The 25,581-nt window shown below is 40.3% G+C and overlaps 1 protein-coding gene and 1 non-coding gene across 2 annotated transcripts in view; one reads left to right on the top strand and one right to left on the bottom strand.

Moving 5' to 3' along the window:
- Positions 1–25,581, bottom strand: part of Msn (moesin) — a 67,967-nt gene that overhangs the window by 541 nt on the left and 41,845 nt on the right. The window contains exons 2-12 of the mRNA NM_030863.2: positions 22,339–22,422; positions 14,631–14,726; positions 12,737–13,011; positions 11,252–11,335; positions 9,687–9,833; positions 7,712–7,808; positions 5,413–5,576; positions 2,523–2,653; positions 2,012–2,172; positions 953–1,045; positions 368–592 (exon numbers count right to left, since the gene is read on the bottom strand). Of these exons, the coding sequence (NP_110490.2) occupies positions 368–592; positions 953–1,045; positions 2,012–2,172; positions 2,523–2,653; positions 5,413–5,576; positions 7,712–7,808; positions 9,687–9,833; positions 11,252–11,335; positions 12,737–13,011; positions 14,631–14,726; positions 22,339–22,422 (1,557 nt within the window). The remainder of the gene's footprint in view (positions 1–367; positions 593–952; positions 1,046–2,011; positions 2,173–2,522; positions 2,654–5,412; positions 5,577–7,711; positions 7,809–9,686; positions 9,834–11,251; positions 11,336–12,736; positions 13,012–14,630; positions 14,727–22,338; positions 22,423–25,581) is intronic.
- LOC120093051 (small Cajal body-specific RNA 3) lies at positions 14,370–14,505 on the top strand. Its single transcript, XR_005498677.1, has one exon. It is a non-coding gene; the product is annotated as a small Cajal body-specific RNA 3 (non-coding RNA).

The raw sequence follows: 25,581 nt of genomic DNA, 5'->3' as shown, positions 1-25,581 counted from the left end.
GCCATACAAGCCATACAACATGCTCGCATGTGAACATGCACCACATAAATACAGTATAGGACAAATTCATGATGGTCATCCTTGAGAGTCTATCAAAATAATATTCCAAATATTCGAGGTGTAGTTTGGTTAACTGGATATTTTCTGAATATAAGAGAGGAGAGTAATAGGAAGTAGGAAAAAGCTAAATGAGATCCTCTAGGGTATGATTAGTAAGTGCAAATGTCTTCCCTTCAAGTTTCTACAGTCCCAGACTCTTATTTAGCACTGGCAAACGCTACAGCATGTTTCCCCTACTGTAGTGAAGGTCATAGGCTAGTAAGTCATTACACAGTCTCCTGGACTGTTGTTGACCCCGCCTGCTTACCTTAAGATGCTTCTGCACACGCTCATTCTTCTCTGCCTCAGTGGTACGTTCTTCCTCACTGCGGTCCTTGGCCATAGCATCAGCCCGCAGCTCAGCACTGGCCTCGGCTCCATTCTCATCCTGCTCATCATGTTCATTCTCAGCAGGCTCTGCCACATGAGGGGTACTCATGGCTGTCTTCAGCTCAGCGCGAGTCTTCTCCAAGTCTTCCTGGACCATCTGGGCCTGTCCAGTGACAGAAAGAGAAGGACCGGCAGTCAGATCTGGTATCTTGTGGCAAAGCAATCATACCTTGAAAGGCACATCTAGTAAGAGGTAGATACCAGTTAGGACAAATAGCTTGATTGGCCTGATCTCGAGGTTTTTTTTATTGTAAAATAGGAGTGATTTTATCAACTTCCCATGGGTAGTGGGAGATTTGAAAGTATCTGAGAAAGTTTTGAGCACTTCCTCCCATACTGCCTGTAAAAAAATGGTTTGTGTCTAAAGAGTGAGAAGGCTAAATCTAAGAAAGGAACGGAAGTGGAATACACGCATATAGCATAGTCTCTCCCACAGCACTGTGCTCCGGATTCTTTTTCTTACCTTTTGCTGCCATTCCTCAGCCTCACTCTCCTTCTTCTTTCGAGCCATTTCCAACTGGGAGATCCGTGCTGTCAGCTCTGCCATTTCTGAAGCCTATAAGCACATTAGAAGCCTGTGAGAGCTTGACCTTTGTGTTTTCAGGGTCCAGATGCCTGTAACCCCAGTTCCTCTGATGAACTAGTAGGCCGCTCCATTTCTTGTTGACCTAATGACTTTTAACTAAATGACTCTACCCTCTACTTCTTCACAGATCAAGTTCCCCTCCTATATACGACAGGCCTCCTTAAGATAGACAATTGGTCATCTCTGTTCCTCTTCTTTCCTTCTTCCCCTCTTAATGTTGCCAAATATGCATGCAGTGTGACCTCAGCAAAGCTTGGAAGTCACTGCTTGAAGTAGCAAACCCTTCACTGCTATCCTAGTGCTCCACCAAGACGGCTAACAGAACAAATAAATACTAATGTCATAAGGAACCTATGCAATGTGGAAAAGTTTCTGTACACCCTCATCTGGTGGGCAAATTTCTCATGACATCAGCACACCAATACTACAAGGGAAGGGACTATTTTAAGCCATAAATTCTTCATTTTCAAGTCATAGATCCCTAGTTTAACACATGATTTCAGGGAGGGAATCTTTTCCATGGAGATAGAAATGTTTGTAAACCTTCATGAAACACAGCTGTGAACTTTGACAAGCCTCTAGGCCTCCATGATTGCCAATTTGCTCATCTGGTCACATTATTCTGTATGGGGCTTAATTCCATAAGGCTACTAAAAAAAGAAAGAAACAGCAGAAAACAAGGAAAGAGGAAATGATGCTAAAGAAACACCAGTAGGTACTTTCTCTTTTCCTTTCTTAGGTTACAGGTTCAAAAAAGTAAATGAAAGTCAAGGCCTATAAGACTGTGGGCCATACCAGTGATGCCTAACTTGCTTTGGAATGTACTATTAGACAACTTTGGGATGCAAGCAAACCAGAAAGACTCGGGTATACAGGCAAAGGGGAGGCAAACAAGAACAATGCATGCACACAATCCAGCCTAGGATGCAACTTTACCAGCTGTTCCTGAGTCTTCTTCTGGTCCCGAGAAGCCTGCAGCAGGGCCTCCTTGGCTTCTTCAGCTTCTTGACGCTCCTTGGCCAGCTTTTCAGCCTCACTCTGGGCACGCTTCCGTTCCTGCTCAAGTTCTAGGGCCCTGCGGGTCTGTTCTTCCAGTTCTGGTAGAAAAAGAGGAAACCGATGAAGGGCTCAGAGATGAAGATGGCACACTAACTTACCTCCTGGGAATTTTCCACTTCATGGTGCAGTAGGCAAGGGTTCTAAGGAGTTTTCTTTTTTTTTTTTTCTTTTTTCTTTTTTTCGGAGCTGGGGACCGAACCCAGGGCCTTGCGCTTCCTAGGCAAGCGCTCTACCACTGAGCTAAATCCCCAACCCCCTAAGGATTTTTCTTAACCAATTTATCTATTCTGTGACATATCTAGACTATGTAGTCTTGCTCTTCAGCTTAGGAAAAAGAATGGGGGAGGTTCTGGGGAAACTCAACTCGCACGGTGAATTCGAACCTCACCTTGCTGAGCCTTCTTGGTCTGCTCCTCAATCTGCTTCAGCTTCTCCATCAGCTCTTCCTTCTCCCGTTCAATCTTCTCCTTCTCTTTTTCAGCCAGCTCACGCTTCTTCTTCTCATTTTCCAGTAGAGCACTAGGGAAGAGAGGGACGGAGGATGTAACAGGACAGCAAGGCTGCGTAGACTCTTAAGGAGTTCTGGGGAATGAGTCTGTTAGGCTGCAGCCTCCCCGCACTCACTTCCCCCTGTAGTCTAGTCATCACACCACAATTCCACAATGCTTTCCATGCTCAGTCCATTTACTTTGAACACGTGAGGTTGAAATGGGAATGCTGGTGCTGCAAGTAACCAGCTAGATGGCTTTGTTCTTGTTGTCCACCTTCCGTATGTAAATGATTTACTAACTTGTAGCTTTATAGCAGTTAAGTTTTGGTTTTGTGCTTCGAATATTTGCTAAGGCTACCTTGCCTGCCTTCAACCCTAGCTCTAGGTTCCCTTTTCCCAGATTTTATTGAAGATCTAGAATAAATATTTGCTTTTTCTGACATCACTACCTATTCAAGGAAGCATTCTTTGTGTTTTGAAGACTTTACTAATTGTGTGTGTGTGTGTGTGTGTGTGTGTGTGTGTGTGTGTGTGTGTCTATATGTATTAGAACCAGGTTCAATGTTAGAAAAAATATGATCATTTTGTTTTTGTTTACATTAAGACACTATTTAAGCCTAGGTAGCCTTAACTTGTAAGAACTATCCTTAGCTTCTAAATTATCATGCATGAAGTCATTTCCTGATTCCTACCTTAGAAACTTTCCAACATTCCAAACTCTTTATTGACAGAGTACCCATGCTAAAGTAGTGTTCTTCAAACTATTCTGTCCATAAGAATCACCTGGGATCATCAAAAAGTTATTTACTGAGGTTAAATTCAAATAATACTAAATCAATCATTGCAAAAGTAATTCAACTGCACTTAGTATATCTCCAATAGCAGGCAACTATCACCGTTTTCTAGTTATAAAATATGTTCATCATAGCAGAGTAACACCCCACACCATTCAGCAGTTTCTCCACATTTCACTTCTCCTATAACCTGACAGCCACCAATACATACTGGTGCATAAATAAATATAAATATTTAATATAAATAAATATAAATATATATTTATTTATTTCATTTGGAGATTATATCATATAAATAGAATATACAATATTTAACTTGTCATCCACCACTTTTTTTTACTAAGCATAATGTTTTACAGTAGATCCCATTGCAGCATGGATGGATGAAAACTGTTCTGCTATGGTCTGTCTCCTACATAAGTTCATGTTTTAGAGGCCTCGTCCCTAGGGTAAAGGTAATGAGAGGCAATGAGACTTTATTAGATGGGCATGAGTTGGAGATGATTGGGGTAGCCACTTTCAAATCGGATGCTGACGAGGTGGGTTAAGTTTCACAAGATGGTTTTGCTCTTATGAGAAGAGATTGTCACAATTAACTCTATCATGTCTCCCAAACTCTCATTTGCTATTTTCCCTAGTTCCTGCTATATGCCCACTGCTGTGTTACAATACAATATGGCACTCTTGATAGGTGTGGCCGTCCTATCTGGGATTTCTTGGCATCCAAAAACATGAGTAAAAGTACCCTCTTCATTTTTTTAATTACTCAGCATTATGTCACTTATTATAATAACAAACCATATTAAGATATATTCTGGGGGATGGAGAGATAGACTACTGTTTAAAAGCAATTGCTGGTTTTGAAGATGATCGGAGTTTGGTTCCAAGCCCCCATATCCAGTGGCTCACAGCCACCTTTAACCCCAGCTTCAGGGTATCTGATAACCTCTTCTGGCCTCTCTGCATGCACGTGTACTCCAAGAATGTGCTCATTCATGTACGTACATTCAAGCACACAAGCATGCACACACCACCCGCACAACCACTCACACACCCCTAACAACTAAAACCAAAATATTTTTAAAAGATACACTCTATTGTGTATACTTATAATTTATCTATATACCTCTTGGTATATACTAGGTTATTTTTAACTCTTTAAGTGTCCATATAATGCCACTGTGAACATGGGTGTACATGCAAGTTTCTGCACACCCATTTTTAATTTTGAGGGTTGTTTTACCTAGGACTGGGATTTCAAGATTATGTAGTAATTCTGTGTTTTAACTTTTTGGGGAACTAGTTTCTACCACTGTATACTCTCAACCAGTAATAGACATGAATTCCTAATATTTTTCTGAACATTATCAGTACTTATATTTCAATTTTATTCCTTATATCCCAACTAATAAGCATAACATGGTAACTGATTATGATTTTCTTCTGCATTTCTGTAATGATTTAGGATATTTTCATATTATTGACCATTTGCCTATCTTCTTTAGATAAACAACATCCTGGCATCCTAAGATACTAACCAGGAAGTCTGAGATCAGGATCTCGGTTTCTATCTTTCTTGTAACCCTCAGATTACACTGAATGCACTAAGGGCATTATGGCAGAAATTCTGAGGGTCCGTGCTGTTTCTGCTCAATCCTAGTACAGCTGTGCACAGCCTCTTCAGCTACTACCATTCTACTTGTCAGTTCACTAACAGTAACCCATAATGTACACGGCACAGCAATGGCACGAGAGTCACAGACAATGGGAAACTATGAAAGGCTCCTCCCTCTTGTAACCTCTGAAATCCAAGATGTCTGACGCCTGTTTCTAAGAAGCAACAATGTCTGTGCTCAGACTGAATCTATGGGTGCCCTCCCTTCTAATTCACAAGTCCCTTGTCCTGGGCTGAGTCCACACCCTAAGCAAACTAGGAACCTGTAGAAGCATCCTTACCACTGCATTAGTCCTAATTCTAGCACTATAGCACCTACCGCTCCATCTGCTTCTGGTGCTTCTCTTCTCGAGCCTGGGCCTTCATCTGCTGCACCTCAATGGTGTCAGGCTTACGCCGACGCATGTACAGCTCATGATTCCCCATGCACAGGGCCAAGATCCTTTTGTTAATCCGAAGCCGAGGAGCATAGAACACAAAGTCCTGAAGGGAAAACAGAAGTTGAATTTTTAGGGCTAAGAGAATGGCTGACATGTGCCCTCGAGCACACACATGCATGCCCACCCACACCCACACACACACACATACAAATAATAATACATTTTATAAAATAAAATTTTGAGGAAAACTTTCTATAAAACAAAGTCCAAAAGTATTGGAAAGGTGATATAATTCAATCCATTTGCATTCCAGTGGGAGTACTAATTACCAGAGTAAGGAAATTACTTTCTGGGGTCAGGTATCAGAGTAGTGGTAGACTCAAGACTAGAACCCATGTCTTATCTTTGACACCAGTGCTCTTTGCACCAAACCACAGTTCTTTCCAATTCCGCTCATGAAAAGCACCCTGGAGCCAGCAAGATGGCTCAGAACGTAAAGCCATCGGCTTAACAATAAGAGTCTGACCCCCAAATAACAACCCAGTGAAAGAAAAATAAATCTATGTAGCAAGCTCTCCTCTGACCTCCACATGTGCACCAGGGATACCTGCATACCTGCTTTTACTCCCTCCACCAAAAAAAGAAAAAGAAAAGAAAATGGAAAAATAAATCTTAAAAAAAAAAACACCCTAGGGGTTGGGGATTTAGCTCAGTGGTAGAGCGTTTGCCTAGCAATCACAAGGCCCTGGGTTCGGTCCCCAGCTCCGAAAAAAAGAAAAAAAAAACACCCTAAAATATTTTCTTGGAGATAACTTTTTCTGCAATAGTATTTTGTTTTAGGTTTCAAAATAAAATTATTATTAATTCACAGGTTGAAGCTTAAGAGGCTGTGGCCTTTGAGTTAAGTAAGTATGGAAGTCAGCCATATGGTGCAAAAGTAACCACATGGCAGGGAGATCTTTACAGAAAGTGTAAAAGCCAAAAGCACCATAGAAAGTATACATAGGTTCTAGTCAGCAATCAAAACAAAACTACAGAAGAGAAGGAAAGGGAAAAGTTGTTTTTCTATGTCAGGATACAGTAAGATGAACAGAACCCTATGGCAGCTCATAGGGAGTAAGCTATGGAGGAGAAAGTTTGGGAAGAACAAGAACACCATCTCATTAAAGAGACAGTTATTCCTACTCATATATCATGGCTTAATGTGGATTCACTTTTCATAGACGCACTCACTCCCTTAGCCAGGTGACTGGCCCAACTGGATGAACTCTTAAGGGGACATACAATGCCATGTCTCTCTACACAGAGATCTAATTACTGACTCTCGAAGGGCCTCTTCTATGAGATAAATTGATATTCTAATCAACAGGTACACCATAGGACTCCAAACCATCTCTGTAATCTCTGATAAGTGAGATCTAGTTATGAAAAACCAGGCTGCTAAGTACACAAATATCTCAATTTCCTAAACTTCGATTATCTTGATTATTATTTGTTTAAAAGCCTTTAATCTCTGCTGGCTTTTTATTTATTTTATTCAGAACTAATACATGAGCACTAATACATCACTCCAATTTCCTTGTTTTTCCCCAAATTCATTATCTCTAATTATTATTATCATATACTATATAAATTAATAAACTAAATATAGTAAAAGGCAAAATTGAGAGGATATAGAAATACGTGCACATCATCCCAGGACTCAGAAGCCAAAGCCAGAAAGGTCACTTTAAATTAAGGCCAGACTGGGCTAGATTGAAACCTTGTCTTAAAAACTTATGGGTAAAGAAATACATAAAGAGTGAATGTTCTTCTTTTTATTAAAACTTTTAAAAGCTAAATTTGTAATGTCATCTTTGAGTTTGAACTCCTGGCTCTGAACATTTTTCCACAATTAACCATAAGTGTACACAAAGAGTACACTCTGGAGGCTTAGAAAGATGAGGCAAGGAATAAAGCAGGCACTTAGGACTGCCTGTAGCTTGCCTTCCTCCCCCACAGAGGGAGTTTGGTACTAGAGTGGCACCAAGAACAGGATATCACCTGGCCGTCTGTTTCTCAGCACCGACTTCCTCTTAGATTTTACTTTCCATTTGTGCTTCCTGTTCATGTGTACATGTTGCACACAACAGAAAATGGAGAGACAGATAAATCCAATGACATGTTTACTCTTAATATTACCTAAACCTTGGAGGAAAAAAAAACTGCCACATGTAGTCAGAAGGAGAAGTCACTCACCGGGGCCTTTTTGTCAATAGGCTTGATGACAAATTTCTTATCATTGAAAGAGATGTTCCTGATTTCACTCCAAGGGAAGCCAATCTTAGGAGTCAATCTGTAGAAACAGAGGCCAACAACATCATGACAAAGGCAAAGCAAGAAGGAAACAGACTTAGTGGCTTGCCCTCGCCACCACCCGCCCCATTCTATCCCAACACAAACATGTTCCCTGAGGAGAAACACCTATTGTCAACTTAGCTCCTGTTAGCACTTATTGCCGGTTGTTTTGTTCCTTTTTGGGTTGATGCAATTAACTTATAAGAACCTCCCAGAGCATCTGTGGTCCTATTTAACTGAAAACTTTCTCTACAAAATTATTAACCTTGGAAAGATAAATAATGAGCCCTAAGAGTCAGGTAGTTAACAGGACAACAATCTAATGATTTCATCCTTACCAAGAGCAGACAGACCAAGGGGTAAAATAAGCAAGTAATACAATATTATAGCAAGGCTTATAGGCCTAAAGCCACTTAATCATAACATGGTACCGGGACTTTATGAACCCTAACAAGATATAGATCAACACTCTCCAAAAATTATTAGGGTCACATTTATAAATTTTAGTAGCTATTTGAAAATGGGTAAAAAGGAAAAATAATGACCTAATTGTGAAGGTTTAACTAACTCAATAAATAAATACTAATACTATCATTTGAGCATAAGTCAATATTTTAAAAATATTATACATGTATTTTACATCACTGTGGTTTGAATTATATTTGCCTGGAAAGGGAATTGGACAAGGTCTCACATGGCCCAGGATAGCCATTGTGCTGGCTAGTTATATGTCATCTTGAGATAACCTACAGTCATCTGAAAGGACAGAAACTCAACTGAAAAAAAAAAGACTCTATAAGATCAGGCTATAGGGCATTATTTTAATTAATGATGAATGGAGGGCCCACCCCTTTATAGGTAGCACCATCCCTGGGCTGGTGGTGTTGGATTTTATAAGAAAGTGGTCTGAGCAAGCCATTCGAAGCAAGTCTAAACAGTACTCCTTCGTGGCCTTTGCCTCAGCTCCTGCCTGTGGGTTCCTGTCATACTAGAGTTCCTGCCATCACTGCTTTCAATGATAAATATGAAAGTGTGAGTAAAATAAACCCTTTCCTTCCCTAGTTGCTTTTTCGTTATGGTGTTTCATCTGAGCAATGGTAACTCCAAACTAAGACATCCATGAATTTACTAGAAAGCTAAAGCTGACCTTGAATTCCTGATTCTTGTTGCCTGACCCTCCTGAGTGCTATAACAGACATGTACCACCCAGCATGTTTTAGATATTAAATGTCTCCCAAAAGGCCATTTGTCGAAGGCTAGGTGCCCAGATAATGGTGTTATTAGTGGTGGCAGAACTTTATGAGCAGGGACTGGTGGGAGGAAGTAGATTATTGGGGACACGCCCTCAAGAAAGACATTGGGATTCCACTCCCTTCCTTTTTCCTATTTCCCAGACGCCAGGAAGTGAGCAACTACATGCTCTCCACCATGAAATTCTACCTCAATCCAGGCCTGATGTAACTACATTAAGTAAATGCAGATTGAAAACTCTGAAAGTACAAGCCAAAATCTATCTTTCCTCCTTCAATGTGATTTCTCCCAGGTATTCTGTCACTGGTACAGAAAGATGATCAACAGACTTCTTTTTCACACAATAGTTCTTTAAAGTATGGTATGCAGGTTAGGTTTATGACAGATTTCAGTTGTAATGACATTTCAGATGTTCAATAGTCATATATAGCTAGTGACTATCACAATAGATAGTACAACTCTAGTCAATATAAGGTGAAGGAAGGCCTTGGCTATCATATTGGTTAGACTTATTAGGTAGAAAAATAACTGAGCTAGGACTCAAGTGGTACAGACTGCTCTGTGGTAAGGGATGACACCTATGTTTAAGAGTGATCCAAATAGCTGAGAGAAGTCTGGGGCATACCTGTCATTCTGCTCATAGATGTTGAGACCCAAGGCATCCACACCCAGCCACAGCTCTGAGCCTTTCTTGTTCTTGATGCTGAAATAGTTCACACCATACATCTCCAGGTCCTGAGCAATCTTGAGATATTCCAGGACAGCATCCTCCCTAAATGATACAGAAGAGGAGAGGGGTATTGTCACACAATAGAGCTTCCATAGCAGACCCAGCAACACAGAAAGCCAGCTTGCTCTGTTTCCGACAATGGCCTTGGTAGCAGGATTGGGGAATGGACAGAACTTAAGCAAGTGATTAGTAACAAGGAAACACTCTTTCTGTTAAACAAAAACTGCTGACAGGAATCTAAAGAACAAGAACAGTCTGTCCCTTGTTGGTTTTTGGAATATTAGCTGTTACAGAAACTATATTCTCCCTCCTCTGCATTATGACATCCTCTTAAAAATGAGATTTGTTTCTCAACTAGACAGTTATAAAATGCTTTTACAGTATTTAGAAAGTTCCTTTCCCATTTATTTTTAGGGGAGCAATGATCCCTAAAGAGATCCTGGATCTCTGGAGATACTGACCTTCCTTCCTTTTCATTGCCCTGAAAAATATTTAAGATGTAGGGAGCGGTGGGATATGCCTGTGATCCTAGAACCACCTGTACTGTGTGTTCAGGATCAACCTAGGCTACACGATGAGATCATTTCTCGAAAGAACTTCTGGGGCTGACAAGCTGGGTTAGCTGGTCACCACATTGACCAGCAAGACTGACAACCTGAGCTCAGATACTGGGACTACACAGTAGAGTAGAAGAAAATAGACTCCCAGAAGTTGGTCTGACCTCTACATGTATACCCTGGCATAAAGCACAGGTGTGCACTCACAGACACAGACACAGACACAGACACACACACAGACACACACACACACACACACACACACACACACACACACACACACAGAGAGAGAGAGAGAGAGAGAGAGAGAGAGAGAGAGAAGACATGCAAAATAAAAATAATAAAAATAAAGTCCTGATGTTACTGATCTTTTCAAGTTACAGTCCTTTGCATTAAAACTTTGCTCTTTACATATGGAGTGACCCGTGGCTTCCAGCCACATATGTAGCAGAGGATGGCCTTGTCAGACATCAATGGGAGGAGAGGCCTTAGTCCTGTGAAGGCTGGATGCCCTAGTGTAGGGGACTATCAGGGCGGGGAGGTGGGAGGGTGAAAATGGGTAGGGGAGGAACCACCTTCATAGAGCCAGGGGAAGGGGGATAGCATAGGGGGTTTCCAGAGGGGAAACCTGGAAAGGGGATAACATTGGAAAGGTAAATAAAGAAAATATCCAATAAAAGGAAAGGAAAAAAAAAACTTTGCTCTTACGAATTTAAAAAATGCCCAAAATGAACAGTCTTACAATGATTCAAGGTTGCCTTCTATATTTAAGTGTCAAAGTCATCCCTAGTCTCTCCTTCTTAAAACCCACCAAGGTCCCCAATAATTTGCCTTTTCTTGGTAGACACATCCTCATTCTCCTTACAAAGACAGTGAAGCTCACGGCTGTTAGGGGAGGCTTACCTGAGCATGCCCCGGTGTTCCTCATGCCATACCTGGATCCGCTCTTCCCACTGGTCCTTGTTGAGTTTGTGCTGCTCCAAGACTCTAGAAAGAGAGTGAGTGGTCGGTCGATAAAGAACAGACCATAGGTAGGAAGGAAGGGAAGCTTACATGGCTCTCTATGGAGATGATGCAGATGGTATTGCTGGATTCATACTGGAAATTAGACCTGAACACACTGAAGCAGACATAGGGAACTTCCTAGAAGTTCTGCAACAAGAACTACAAGAACAGATGACCAAAAGGAACAATGGACTCATCCACTTTAAACACCTGCTTGTTTGTTTGTTTGTTTGTTTGTTTGTTTGTGGCAGGGTCTCAGTTTGTTTGTTTGAGATGGGTTTTCTCTATTATATAGCTCTTCTATTTAAAAAAAAAAACAGGCCATATCCTCTTCATACCATTAAGCACAGTGCTAATAATGTGTTGTACCTCCAAGCTCAAGAACAATACATAGGAGTCTATGATGAGGGACTAACAGTAAAGACAGGTAGAACTATTCCCTCCTAGATCCTCTTGGAGCCAACAGTTGGTGTTTATAAGACAGCTTTGCATACAGAGCAGGGAAGTAGTCCCAAAATACTCTGAGGGAAACCAAGAGGCCCAACCCATAGTTCTACTAGATTGTTAAACAAGGACTGCTTTAAATATGTCATCTCAGACATCATGCCACTGACTACGAAAGAGTCCCAGGGCACAATTAGCATCCCTAATACCATCTGTGGGGTATGCACACGCCACAGCTCAAGCTTCATTTTTCTCCTCCTATTCTAATCTAAAAACCTGGGGAAATAAATGGCCATCTGATACAAAATGAAACAAACCCCTTGTGCATTAAAAAAAAATTAAGAAATTGGGGATTCAGATCAGTTCTTCAAAAAAAAAATTGCAATGGGAGATGGGCCAAATCAGAGTCCTTACCTCTGTATCTCTAGTTCCTGAGCCAGAAAATAGAGACAACGCTTGCCTTGTTTATGTAGCATTGTCATGATATCAAAATAAAAATATCAAGTGTTTAAAAGCTTTCACCTTCGAAGTTTATAAAATCAGAAAACTGTACAATGGTATCTGTGGTTTGCATATTTCTCTCTCTCTCCTGTGAATTTCTAAAATAAAATCTCATCAGTGAAAGAGAAATGGAAGCAGGGGAGAGGACCAAACAATCAACCATCTCTGCTTCTACGTAAGCAACTGTCCCCAGGGGAACGGAGCTTTGATATGAAGGAGCGAAAGGGGAAAAGAGCTTTGGGAGGACCAGAAATACAATAGGATACAATAGTCTATGCAAATGTGTCTCTCTCAGCAGCACAACACAGTCTTTAGGCAGAACTCAATGGAAAAAAAAAACCATATCTGGCAGCCACTAGGGAGTGGGGATTAGTCAGCTTTGTCTGCTACCCACTATACACTTTAGCCAGGTCAAAGGAGACTGGAGTAGCATCTCACCTTTGGGGAAGCAACTTATCTCCAGCCAGGTAGCCAGACTTGTGCACTTCCTTGTTGAAGTCACCATACTTAGACTGGACGGCATAGGACGCCAAGAGCACAGCGGTTTCAGGTGGACAATAAATGTCATCATTGAGAATGCCCTCCTTCACTTGCAGAAAGAACAGGCGCTGGGTGATATCCTGAATCAGTTCTTCAGACACATCCTCTGGATAGAACTTGGCCCGGAACTTGAAGAGCAACGGACTTTCCTTCCGCACATCCTGTGCAGTCACCTGGGAGGAGCAAAGAGGTTACAAAGGATCCCCAAAAATAGATTGTGAGGATGGAAGAATGTCTGTATTATCCTTAAAACATTTATAATACATGCTGAGGACAGAAGCTACCACCATCTAACAATACAGCTCACTGACCGCAAATTCTGAGGGTAGATTTAAGAATGCTCCTCTTTTTTTTAAGTTTCTTTTGTAAAACTTATTTTATTTTACATTTTTTTCTGTGTGTGGACCCACATGCATGCCTGGCACCTACACTGGCCAGATAAGGGCATCAGATTCCCAGGAATTAGAGTTACAGGTAGGTGTAAGCTACTATGCCAGTGCTAGGAATTGAACCCTGATCTTCTAGAAGAACAGTCAATGCTCTTAACAGTTAATCCACTTCTCCTGCCCCTAAAGCTCCTCTTTCAAGTGTCCTCCAACTCTAAAAACTATTGGAGAAGAGCAAGCCAGGTTGAAAGCTCAGAATTGGCTAGGTTAGACTATAAACCAGATGACCTTCTAAACCTGAAAAATGGTCCCTAATTTATCCAGCAGACGTGCTACTTTTGAGGTCAGCAATATGACTCAGAGAGTATAAGAATTTGTTTCCAAAACTCATTTAGATTCTGGAGACTGACAAAGTGGAAGAGAAAGTTGCCATATATACCATGGCATGCACGTATGCATACACACATTCACATGGACAGGCACAGTAAGTATAAATATGATATAATATATATGTGTGTGTATATATATATGTGTGTGTTTGTGTGTGTGTGTGTGTATATATATATATATATATGTATATATATATATATATATATATATATATATAATTTACAAAGCTTTCACTCTTTAATAAAACAGGACTCTAGCAGAAAGTGAGATACCCACCTCCAGATACAATTAGCAAACTTAGCCACAGCATAGTATCAAGTCCTCTAAGGTTAACTGTTAGCCAGTTGGAGGGTATGAAGAGGGGAGTCTGCCAGGTGTCTCCAGAGATACTACTTGGAGCTCGCTCTCTGTTAATACCTACAGAGCTCAGGTTTGAAAGAAAGGTATCTCACACTTTAAACCACTAAAAGCTTTGGTCCAAAACAAATCTAAATTAAAGAAGAGTCTCCACTTCCTTTGGCTTGACCATCTTGCTCAGATGTTAAAATTGAAAAAAAAATGTTCCTTGGTTCAGTCCTTTGCCCACACTTCAATGAAAGTAGTAAATAGGACTATAGTATTGGTGTACCTGTAATCACAAATCCCTGAAAGTGGAATCAAGAAAATCAGACGTTCAAGGTCACTGATACATATACAGCTTCAGACCAGCCTAGAATATGAAACGTTTTCTCAAAACAAAAGAAGAGGGTGATTGTTACGGAAGCTGTAGAACCAGCCATGAAGACAAGTGAGAAACCACCTTCTGTCTACAGAAGGCAACAATCCTGAATAAACCTGGAAATCTTTGTCTGACTTCAGACAGCTGAGTCTAATCGTTGCCTTCCTTACAACTTTTTAAACGAACTCTCTGAATTTCGGTCCCTTTGTTGTTTTGTTCAATATATGACTGATTATAGCAGGTTTGCTAGCTAGCATACGTTATTACCTGGAAGGATTTCTGAGTAGTAAGTGATTACCTTCTTATTGAGTTTCAGCCAAGTAGAGAAAGCTTTTGTGTCCTGGTACTGCAGACCAAAGAACCAAACTTCTCTCAAACCAATAGTTTTCACCACCTGAAAAAGACAACACAATAACAGGTTTAATATCTACCCCATGCCAGGAATTAAAGGACATAAAGTTAGAACGAATTTAATGTACCCTTAAAGGGTTTTAGGTACTGCTACTCTCTCTTTTTTTTTTTTTAAAGAACATGAAAGTAGAAGGGGAACAAATTATTTAGGAAAAGACAAGGACCAATGGGTAAAAGGAATGTCCTTATTAATCAAAAGTATGTGCATGAAAGTATCACAAATCCATTGGTTTGTGCAATTAACATATGCTTAATATATCATTTAAAAAGAAAAAAAGAATCGCTATCAGTATCTTCCCCTACCAAGTACATCCATTATCATCTTTAATTCTCAAAAGAGCTCTAGGGCAGAAGTACAATGAGGCTCACTTTACAGACGGTAAAATTAAAAGTCCAGAAAGGAAATGATATATATGCCCAACATGCAAATAATGAGTGACAGTCAAGATTTAGCTTATGTCATATTTCCAAATCAAGCCAATTCTCATATATTCTGCCACTGCCTCTCTTCTACACTGCTACACTACACTGTCTGCTCCCAGAATGGATAAGAGACTGTAGACAAAGATTCTTAGGTTAATTCCTATATCATATTCTCCTGGGGAACTCTCATATATTGTCCTTGAGCATTTTAAAATATACTATAAAGAATATTACACTGAGCATAGAGATACCTGCCTGTAATACGAACACTCAAGAGGAGGCAAAGGCAAGAGGATCAGAAGTTTGATGTCATCATCCTTGGTTACACAGAGTCTAAACACTGTCTGGGATACATGAGGTCTTGTGTCAAAGTGGGGTGGGGGTGAGAGCAGCTGTGTTTAATCTCAGCACTTAGGGGGACAAAGGCAAGCTGCTCTCTGAATTGGAGACCAGCTCAGTCTACATGTCAATCAAGCTCCAGGCCAGCCAAGGTTACATGTTGAATGTCTGTCTAAAATTAACAAAGGAGGCACATTTAGAAAGACAGATGGGGAAACAACAAAGGTGCAGAGGTGCAACTGAAGGAACGCAGAGTTCCTATCTCCTCAAGCATATGTCTCTCCAGGAATGTCTACATGCCTAGCTATCTAGAAGCTTCCCAACCTAGCCCTCTGGGTTTCTATGAAGAATTCTATCATTATAATTCACTGTACTGACAATCATCGATGACATCAATTCAAACTTTACAGCTGTCCTTATCTTTAGAAAGTGAGGGTGATAACATTATCTTAGACCAAGTCTCACTTGCGAAATACCCTAAGAAAGAACACGTGAGAAGACAAAGTGGAGAGCATACTATATAGACACCTCATAGCCCAAAGATAAAGAAACTAATGCGTCTGGGGCCAACCTTTGTCTTGTGAAGAAGCTGAAGGGCCCTGTATTGCCCAGTGCCCTTTGAATAAATATAAGGCAAAAAGGGAAGCCTGCAAGGAAAAGACAGATGGCTTTTGTTCTTGGGGCCCTGACACTAGCACATTGATGATCCGGTTGTAGGCTCTACACCAACATGCCCAAGACTAGGGATAGCCACACTAAAGCTAAGCCACATCCTGATGAAGTCAGGTTGACATCATAGAGTCCTCATCTTTTCGTTTATGTATAAAAGGATGGAAACAAAAGTTTATGGTGCAATAAGTATGAAATCTAGGAGACTTTAGAGACATAAACAAGAACCCAGAGTTGCCAATGTTCCTTCTAGTAAACAAACCAATACCTTCCTGGGACCACCTCATAAAATAACCACTCTGAGGAGAAGCCACTTTCCTAAGATATCACATTTTCTCTTTATAGTTTGATGGCACATATCAGGAAATCTCAACAAAAATCTTCTATCTGTATCTTGCAGCCAGTATATTTGTTTTGCTGATCCCAACTTCCTCATTATCTAATTGGGAGGAAAGTTGTCAAATGATCGCATGTGAAGGGTATGAGAAGATTTTTTTTTTTAAGTTTTTGTCCTACACTTAACATAGGACCCAAGTAATAATTCTCATTTTGAACACATTTTCAGAATTATGATTGAAATACAACTGGTGGGAAAAGAAGAGTTCCAAAACTGTTCAGATCCTAGGGAAAGAAAAACACCCACAGAAGATGGGATAGGCTACAGGCCTAACACGCTCAGGTCCTGAAGGCGTGGAGCATGAAGGAATAGAACTGGTAAAGCAACAACTGCTTTTACCTAAAGTAAGAGGCCAGTTGTGAAGGCTCAGAAAACCTAGGACTGAAGGGAATTTTGATATGAGCACTGCCTCTTCTTTTATGAGCAGAAGGAAAATCAAAACGGTATGAATTTTCCACCTCCTTAAGCTCTTGAGCTTGGAGAAATGAGGAGTCTCTCAGCCTATGCTGAAGTTCCAAAGTGCGGATATGGGAGGAAGGAAATGCTGTCTGAAGTCAGAACTGACACTGCACAAGAATAAAGAACAACAGGCTACAAAGAAATCCCCAATTAAGGTCTACGGGGTGATGGGAGCCATTTGCTCAGACAACACTTGGCCCCATTTCCAATTTTAAGAACAAAGAAACTGGGCGAGAAATTACTCACTTCCAATGTTTATAGTCACCAAGAAATCTATTTCAGGTGGTGCTGGACCGAAGAGAGGAAAGACCTTGCTTTCCAAGTTAAAGAGAAGTATCTAGCTCTTTGTTCTAGGAATAAAGCTCTGTGGCTCCAGTGAGTAGATTACTTATAATGCTGAGAAATGGCTCCCTCCCTGAGGGGGAAAAATGTTCCCTCTGGTACTAGACCTCCTTCTCACAAGACTTAAGCTCGTATTCCTCAAAGCTGACCTTAAGAAACCCTTAAGCAGAAGAACACGGTCACTGACTACACCTAAGAGGTCTGGGACTATGGTAGAACTGAGGTGCACTAAAAGCATCATGAATCAAGATGACTGGGAAATTATCCCAATAAAAACATTTTGGATGAAAAAAAAATCCTAGAGGCTGTGAATTCTGTTCTGTACTATGTGCACTGAACTGTACTAGTAGACTGAAGAGAAAACAGGGTTAACACAACATAGGCTATTAAACTGAAGGCCAGTGATGTGCCTATCAAGCTGCCTTCAAATTAAGTGTACATCCTTCACATGTAAGTACTGCTCTCAGCTTTGGTCACAGGAGCTTCTTTATGCTGTGCTCAGCAGCAACTGTGGACTTTTAACTGGTCAAAGTGCCAAGAACAAGTGACTGTTGACAATTCAGCCTTAAATGAAACATCTATATCATCTCCTCCAAGGCACGAAAAGCATCAACAGAGAGAGTAGAAAGACTCTAAGAGCTGGAGGAGTGCTGTGAAATGCTGCCCCTCCCCAAGGGATGGCCATTGCAGTCATGAGTTCCCAGTACCTGTGATTACACACATGAGATTTGAGTTAACATCTTACCAGAGAAAGGCCGTGTGAAGTCACACCCATCCCCAATGATCTCCAGGCACTTACTGCTTGGCAACCATACTTCTGTGAATGAGCCTAAGGAAACTGAGTTTTCGGGGAGGGGTAGACACGAAAGTAGGAAAGGGACTCGTTGAAAGGGGAAAGAGATCAGCAGCAGTGGGAATCGGGACTAGGGGGAAGAAGGGAGGGGTGACTATATCAAAATACATTAAGTACATTTACTTAAGATGTTATACAAACATGCTAGACATGGTGGTGCACACCTATAATCCCTGCAGTTAGGAGGGAAAGACAGGTGAATCTCTGAGGCTAGCCTGGTCTACAGAGTGAGTGAAGTAGTGAAGTACTGAAGATTAGTACTACACAGAAAAATCCTATCTCAAAAAAGAACAACAAAAAAGAAAAGAAACCAGTTATTACTATTTATTATTATTATTATATGTATTTAACACATGATAATAAAAAATTACAAAGAAAACTGAAGTTCAATGAGAGGAAGGGATTTGCCTTAAAAATCATTGCTAACTTCCAGGAGCTTTGGGATGTAAGACAGATCGTTTTTATGACTTGCAGAAGTCAATTCAAAAGTCAGTGCTGCTTCCTTGTATCCTACCTACGTCTATTTGTGTAACAGACCAGCGACGTCATGAGCCATCTCAGAAGCCCAGAGCTGAATCATAAGCCTTAAGAGAAAAAGTCTGCATAAGAAATTCTGTGCAAAACTGCATTGCATCACTGCCCAAACATCTGAGGTATGCTGAGGGTCCATGTCAGGCTGGCAGCAGTTGCATCATCACCTACCTAAAAGTCAGTTGATAGTTAACTGGGAAAATCTACAAGATGCTACCACAACGTTTGCTTCTTGTGTTCCACATACCCTGTACTACTTCTTCACAGACCACACAGTATTCAGCCCAGTTTCTGCTTGGGGAGTAGGCTAGGCAAAGGGAGCTCACATAGGGCATAGTTGACAGAGGCACTGGGAAAAGTAGAATCTATCAAGATTTAAGGTCTAGTTATATAACACTCCCAATAGCTGTGTGAGAGAGAAAAGGGAAAAACAGTGTAATCTACCTCTCAAAAGAAAAAAAAAAATTGTTATTCATAGTGGTAGCCCTGCCACCTAGTGGCAGGTATATAATTGAGGATGAAATCATTTAACAAATCTGCCTTAAGAGATTAAAGCAAGCCAAGTACAGCATGCCTGCAGCAAAAATATGTTCTTCCTCTTTCCTGTCAGGGAACACACTCACAGAAAGGAACAGAAGGAAGGAGGAACAATTGTGGGCCCCAAGTCCATTTCCCACCAGGCTCTGGGTCTCCTCAAGCTACGGTTTCCCATTGTTGCATGTTATTTATCGCTTGGTGCCAAGAAATATGCTCCTTGACCAGAAAGGAAGTAAAATAAAGAGGAAGCATTTTTCCTCAAGTTCAAATCTTTTCTCCACTGGTTATCACAGCTCAGACCCTGCTGCCCTCAGAGGATGGCTGTTCTATGGCAACCTCTCAGGTACCTAGGAACAGAAGATACATCTAGGAGACATCGCCAAGCTATAACATCCTCATTTGCCCCACACAGTGCAGTGCAGTCGGAACATATGTTTATTCAGATCTGTATTTGAAAGTCCATATCACAACTGGCTGGTGATCTGACCTACCAAGGTTTGTCCTTTGTCCTCTTATGGACAGGATCATTGTGGTGATTAAAGAGTCCAGCTATCACTTCAAACCCAACTCACCATTTTTTCAAGAATACAATGTGTCCAACAACAGTCACCACATTGTATAATAGACCTCAAGGTCACCTTTTCATTTGTATCTATGTCTATTCAGACACGATTTCATGTTGCTCGGGCTAGCCTCGATTAAAGCTCACTATGTTCTTGCAAATGACCTTGAACTCCCGATCCTTCTGCCTCTATCTTCAGAGATTACAGGCTATCACATCCAACTTCAGATTCACTCTAATCTGAATGAAACTGCATCTAAAGCACCTAGCCAGGCAGTCTGTAGTACATGCTCAATAAATATACTTCCCAAGACATTGCTTATCCAAAGGAGAAACTATCTGGTTTTCTCTCTCAGCCCTTTCTTTGATGATTATGAAAGATTAAAGTCTCTTAAGTACTCTGTTTGGATGGCAATAGCCTTCAGAGTAACATACCAGCCAGAAACCTAGCACATGTCGGTAATCCCAGGAATCAGGAGGCTAAAACAAGAAGATTGTCCCAAGTTCTAGGCAGCATGGACTACATAATAAATACCAGGTCAGCCAGAGTTATATAGCATGACCTCACGCCCACCCTTCCAACACACACACAAATTTACCATTCCAATATGCACAGGGCTTACAGCCATAGAGGCCTCTCACAGAACTATTACATAGAGTACACAAAGCGAAGCGAACCGACGTTAACAATGAATTATTGAGTTGAGGCTTTTTGAAAATAATAAAACATTACCCACAGACGGTCTTATGGCCCAGGCTCTAAGTCATGTCTTCTTTGCCTTCAGCAGCTATCCCTCTCCAACACAAAAGAACAGAGCCCCAGTACCAAGGGCAGGGAAGAAAGAGTGCAATGATCATTTAGTTTGGGAGAAGAGTAGAATCAGAACTCTGAAAGGAGTCTAAGAAGAGGCCAAAGTAAGATCCGCCATGACTGATACTCTCCCTTCTGCACCTCGTCCTGAAATCTCACCATCTAAAACAAGGGAGCCAGGGACTTATGTGGTATAGTACATGTATCCTATGTTTGTCTTATAGTCTGTTAAAAGCCAATCCAGAAGAGATTTTTCTGCCAGCTGTCTGTTTCCTCTTACCAATTCAAATGTGGCATTTTCCTTCTTTTATAGAAAAGAGTTGTCTGAACTCTAAACAATGGAAATACAGAAGGAGGAGAAGAAACTGTGCAGAAAAGGTGGCAGGGATAAATTTCTGAGAGATAACCAAATTTGAGAAACCATTTTCAGATAGGGAGACTGAGGCCCAAAGAAGGGAAATGTTTGCATGAAACAACAACAACAACAAAAAAATAGCTGGCAAAAAAAACAGCTCTAGAGACCAGAATTTCTGACTTTCTATCCAGAATCCGTTCAACTTCATCAGTCTGTCCCTTTAAAAGCTCTCCAATACAAAACCCACATGGAAAGAGGGACTGTAAACTCTTCATATAATCAAAATGCATTCACTCATCGCAGACTAGTCCTGTAATCACTTGTGAGCTATGGAAATGTCAACACATTATTATTGTGTTTAAAAGTTCCTCAGACTAACTTGTATTTTCACAAATTAACCATCAGTGATTACCTTACAAATTACAGTGATTGCCTATTCAAACCAAAAATACAAAACAAACTCCAGAGAAAGAGTAAGTTCCAACTAAATACAAAATAAGATGAATGATCCTATCTCCCTATTCTAGTTCATAAATGAGACAAAAAAGCACCGTGGTGTTTGAAAGGAAGCTATCATTTACTATTCTAGCAATGCAGGAACATAATACTCTCTTTAAGCTGTTTTGTTTTCTTATTGTCTTGTCCAGTTCTGAGCTGGAACTTTATGCAACCTTATATGTCACAGTAACCAGTTTTTTGGATAATGATTAAGATATAAATAACATTACATTTTTATCAAAACAAAAGATCTATAGGATAAGCATTAAGTAGCCCCCCTTTCTTTACATTTGCATATGTACATTGATGCTCATGCCACAGTCTGCATGTGGAAGTGAGAGGACTACTTACATACAGGTCTGGAGGCACATACCTAAAATCCTAGCACTTGGGAGGCGGAGGAATGAGAATTCTGAGTTCGAAGCCAGTCTCAGATACACAGTAAGTTCAAGGACAGCCTGGGCAAGAGACTTGTCTATAAATAGATAAATAAATAAATAAACAAACAAACATCTTTCACAGTTGAAGGCTCCATATATTCATATTTTAAGCAAATCTGGCATGTACTCATGCCCCTGTCTCTTTTCTCCCTTGTTCAGGATCAAGGATAGGATGTGTTCAAGCAATGAGATTGAGAGTTCAGGTTGCCAACATTAAACTTTGCCTCCTTTTTAATGAAGTCTGCAATCAGCCTTTGTTTTCACCATCCTTGGATAGGCAAGTAGAAAAAGAGACCTCTTCCAAAGCAGAATGAGTGGCCTGAACTGTGAGGAAATGTATTAAGAGAAGAATCAGTTAAGGAAGAAGGCCCTCCTTTACCTGGTCAAACAGCTGCTTGCCAGTGGTGTTGGGCTGAATGGCAAACTCCAGCTCTGCATCCATGGTGGTTACACGAACACTGATCTAGGATGAGATGAAAAAAACACAGATGAACTGTCTGGCTTTGTGCTCAATAGGGGATGGGGAAAATGTCTATGTTCAAATACCTAGAAAGTAAGTAAATAAGAAATTGGTATGAAGAAAGGTGAAATATTGACATGTCAGACCTTAACTATAAACCCAGCCACATTACTGAAGATAAAAAGACAGCCACAGACAATACTCTATCAAGAGGCAAAGACTGTAAATCATCCTACTACAAAGAGGAAGTATTGACTATATTTCTTCCAAAAAGTATTCCCCATCTACATCAACAGTTCCTTCCCACAGCATTCTCTTCTTACCCTTGATCTGTAGCCTGGTTTATCAATGGCACTAATAGAGCTCTACAGAAGCAAGGTAAAATGAGGAACACTGGATTCTTCACTATGAATTTTCCAAGCTACAAGCTACGCAAAATGTACTGCTGATACAATAGAGAACAGGTCCTCAACCTGTGGGTCATGACCCCTTTGGGAGAGTTGAATTACCCATTCATAGAGGTTTTCTAAGACCACTGAGAAACACAGATATTACATTGTAATCCATAATAGTAGAAAATTATCAAGTAGCAAATAATTTTGTGGTTAGCAGTCACTACAACATGAAGAACTGTTTTAAAGAGTCGTGACATTAGGAAGGTTGAGAACCACTAAAGGCATGATGGTTATGGGAGTAACTAACCATTTTCTGATTGAATTTGAGGTCAAGTCCACAGGAAGGAAATGATGCCCAGTACTGTAAACCTGTTCAAAAGCCCATGGCTTGGGAGGTTACATGTCCTAATAGGGAACATACTATTATTGTTTTACTCAATAGAAATGCAGTCAAATTGGCCTCTTAACATGTATTTATATCCACAGATTCTTTTTGCTCTGAAGCGTAAAGAAGTTTCTTTTTGCAATGGCTCTCAGTTAATACAGACTCATAACTGGTCAACGTTCTGAGAATAAGTGATTGGTGAGTATTTGGTCCTAAACAAGGAATCTCCATGTACCTAATCCTACCCGAAGTCTAGAGAAAACTGTAGAAGTTGGAATAGAAAGAATGTAAGTGCTGGAGGATGGAGAGAAGTGCTACAGTCTTCTGCTTATGTCGCAGCAGTTACAACTGTGAACTCATAGCAGTGGTAGATATTTCCACAAGCTATGCACAATATTGGGCACATCAACATGGACAGGGCAAGGACTAAGGGCATTCCATCCTGTCCTAAGGAGCAAAAGCCAATTAATTGTTACAGGAGAGGTCATCTTTATGTAGCCACAAGTAAGTTGTTCTTGTAAATAACCTCCCACACATGCTCAGGAAAACAACCCTAATGAAATGCACTGGAGGATTTAAAAAAACAAAAACTATTGAAGGTAAAGAGGATATGAAAGGACAGCATGAAAAATATGATCAAAGAGTGTGTGTGTACATGTATATACAATATCTATACATACACATATATTTGAAATTGCGTAAGAATAAAAATATTTTTAAGAAAACTGGGTTCAACGTTAACACCACTATAACGGGCTCAATTTACCAACCTGAAAATCTCTTATCCTTTTCTCAGGCCTTAGTTTCCCTTATCAACACAAGGGCAGACAGACATTGGTTGAGTTGAGAAAACAGTCAAAGCAATGTCTAAGGATCATTCTAAGAATGAAGTTGGTGGTTCGATATACTGCCTTGTTCTGATAACACTTCCTATATCTGGGTCTCATTCAGGAGAGGAAAGGAGCATCAGTAGTGGTGAATGTGTACATATAAACATTCTACCAAAACCAAGTTAATGGAAGGACAAAGAGGGAGCCAGACACAGATCACACTACCAGGCAGGAAGGAAAAGGGAGGGGTGAAATTATATAATTATATTTCAATCCAAAAATATTTTAAATGAAAAATATTAACATATTCTATTTTTAAATGAAAAGAGAAAAAATATCAAGTAAGAATAGTTTATGAGGAAAGAAGAGTGAGACACCCCCCCCCAGCAGAAACCAATCAAAGCTTTTATATAATCTCAGAGGAAAAGAATTGTCACTAAAGTTTAGTGCATGTCAGCCCACCATCTTCCTCACGTGTCTGGATTGTCTCTTCCAGTCCCTTTGGCCAACATCCCAAATACACACTAGTAGCAAGTTGGAGTTATGCTGTCTACAGATTGAGATGAAAGTTCAACCCAAATCAACCTCACAGACTCTATTGCTACTCAGGAAATACAAGCCGGAAAGCAAAAATGATGTTCTTTTCTGTCTCTAGTAGTCTTGGTGCTTCACAGAATTCCTGATACATCGTATGGATATTTAAAACCACAAGCCATTAGATCATTCATATTTGGCCAGAAGATAAAAAGTTTTTAAGTGCCCAACCATACGTCCAAGGGAATAATAGAAAGAACTCTTGAACTTCAGACAAGTGTGCAGTCATTGATATGGAGAGACAAAAGGTCACACTTTCCCCAAATACCCCTACACAGAAGGAAGTTGAATTAAATAAATCCTTAGAAGCTTTTATAAATTAAAAAAGTACAACAGATAACCACGTAGGACTTCATTGGCATCAGACAATACAATCACAACCTTAGAAGTAGATTCCCTGATGTACATCAATGATAACTGAGATTTTATTATCAAGGAGGTTTTTTAGTAAAAGTTGACAGTGGGTACTAAATATAGTAACAATAAATAACAGCTTTAATTTATCTAGATACGTAAGTCACTAGGTACTTCCTATGTACTACTCCTCTTAACACCAATTGTGATTGTTTCTACATTGAGGGTGAGAAAATAGATATAATGTATATTATATCACAGATAATCATAATGTTAGTATGTGGGAATTGGAATACAGGTCTATGTGAAGATCTTACTATTTAAACCAATATGTTGGGGCTAGAAGAGATAGCTCAGCGGTTAAGAGCACTGACTGCTCTTTCAGAGGTCCTGAGTTCAATTCCCAGCAACCACACGGTGGCTCACAACCATCTGTAATGGGATCCGATGCCCTCTTCTCGTGTGTCTGAAGACCACTACAGTGTACTCACATAAATAAAATAAATCTTAAAAAAGAAGCATTTAAGCCAATATGTTAATTTCCTCTTACAAAATATGGAAGGCTTCCATTCAAAAAGTCAAAGATAAATTTTATACTACTAGC

Source organism: Rattus norvegicus, chromosome X, assembly GCF_036323735.1.
Source record: "Rattus norvegicus strain BN/NHsdMcwi chromosome X, GRCr8, whole genome shotgun sequence".
Lineage (NCBI taxonomy): Eukaryota > Metazoa > Chordata > Mammalia > Rodentia > Muridae > Rattus > Rattus norvegicus.
This window is presented reverse-complemented; position numbering and strand designations above follow the sequence as displayed.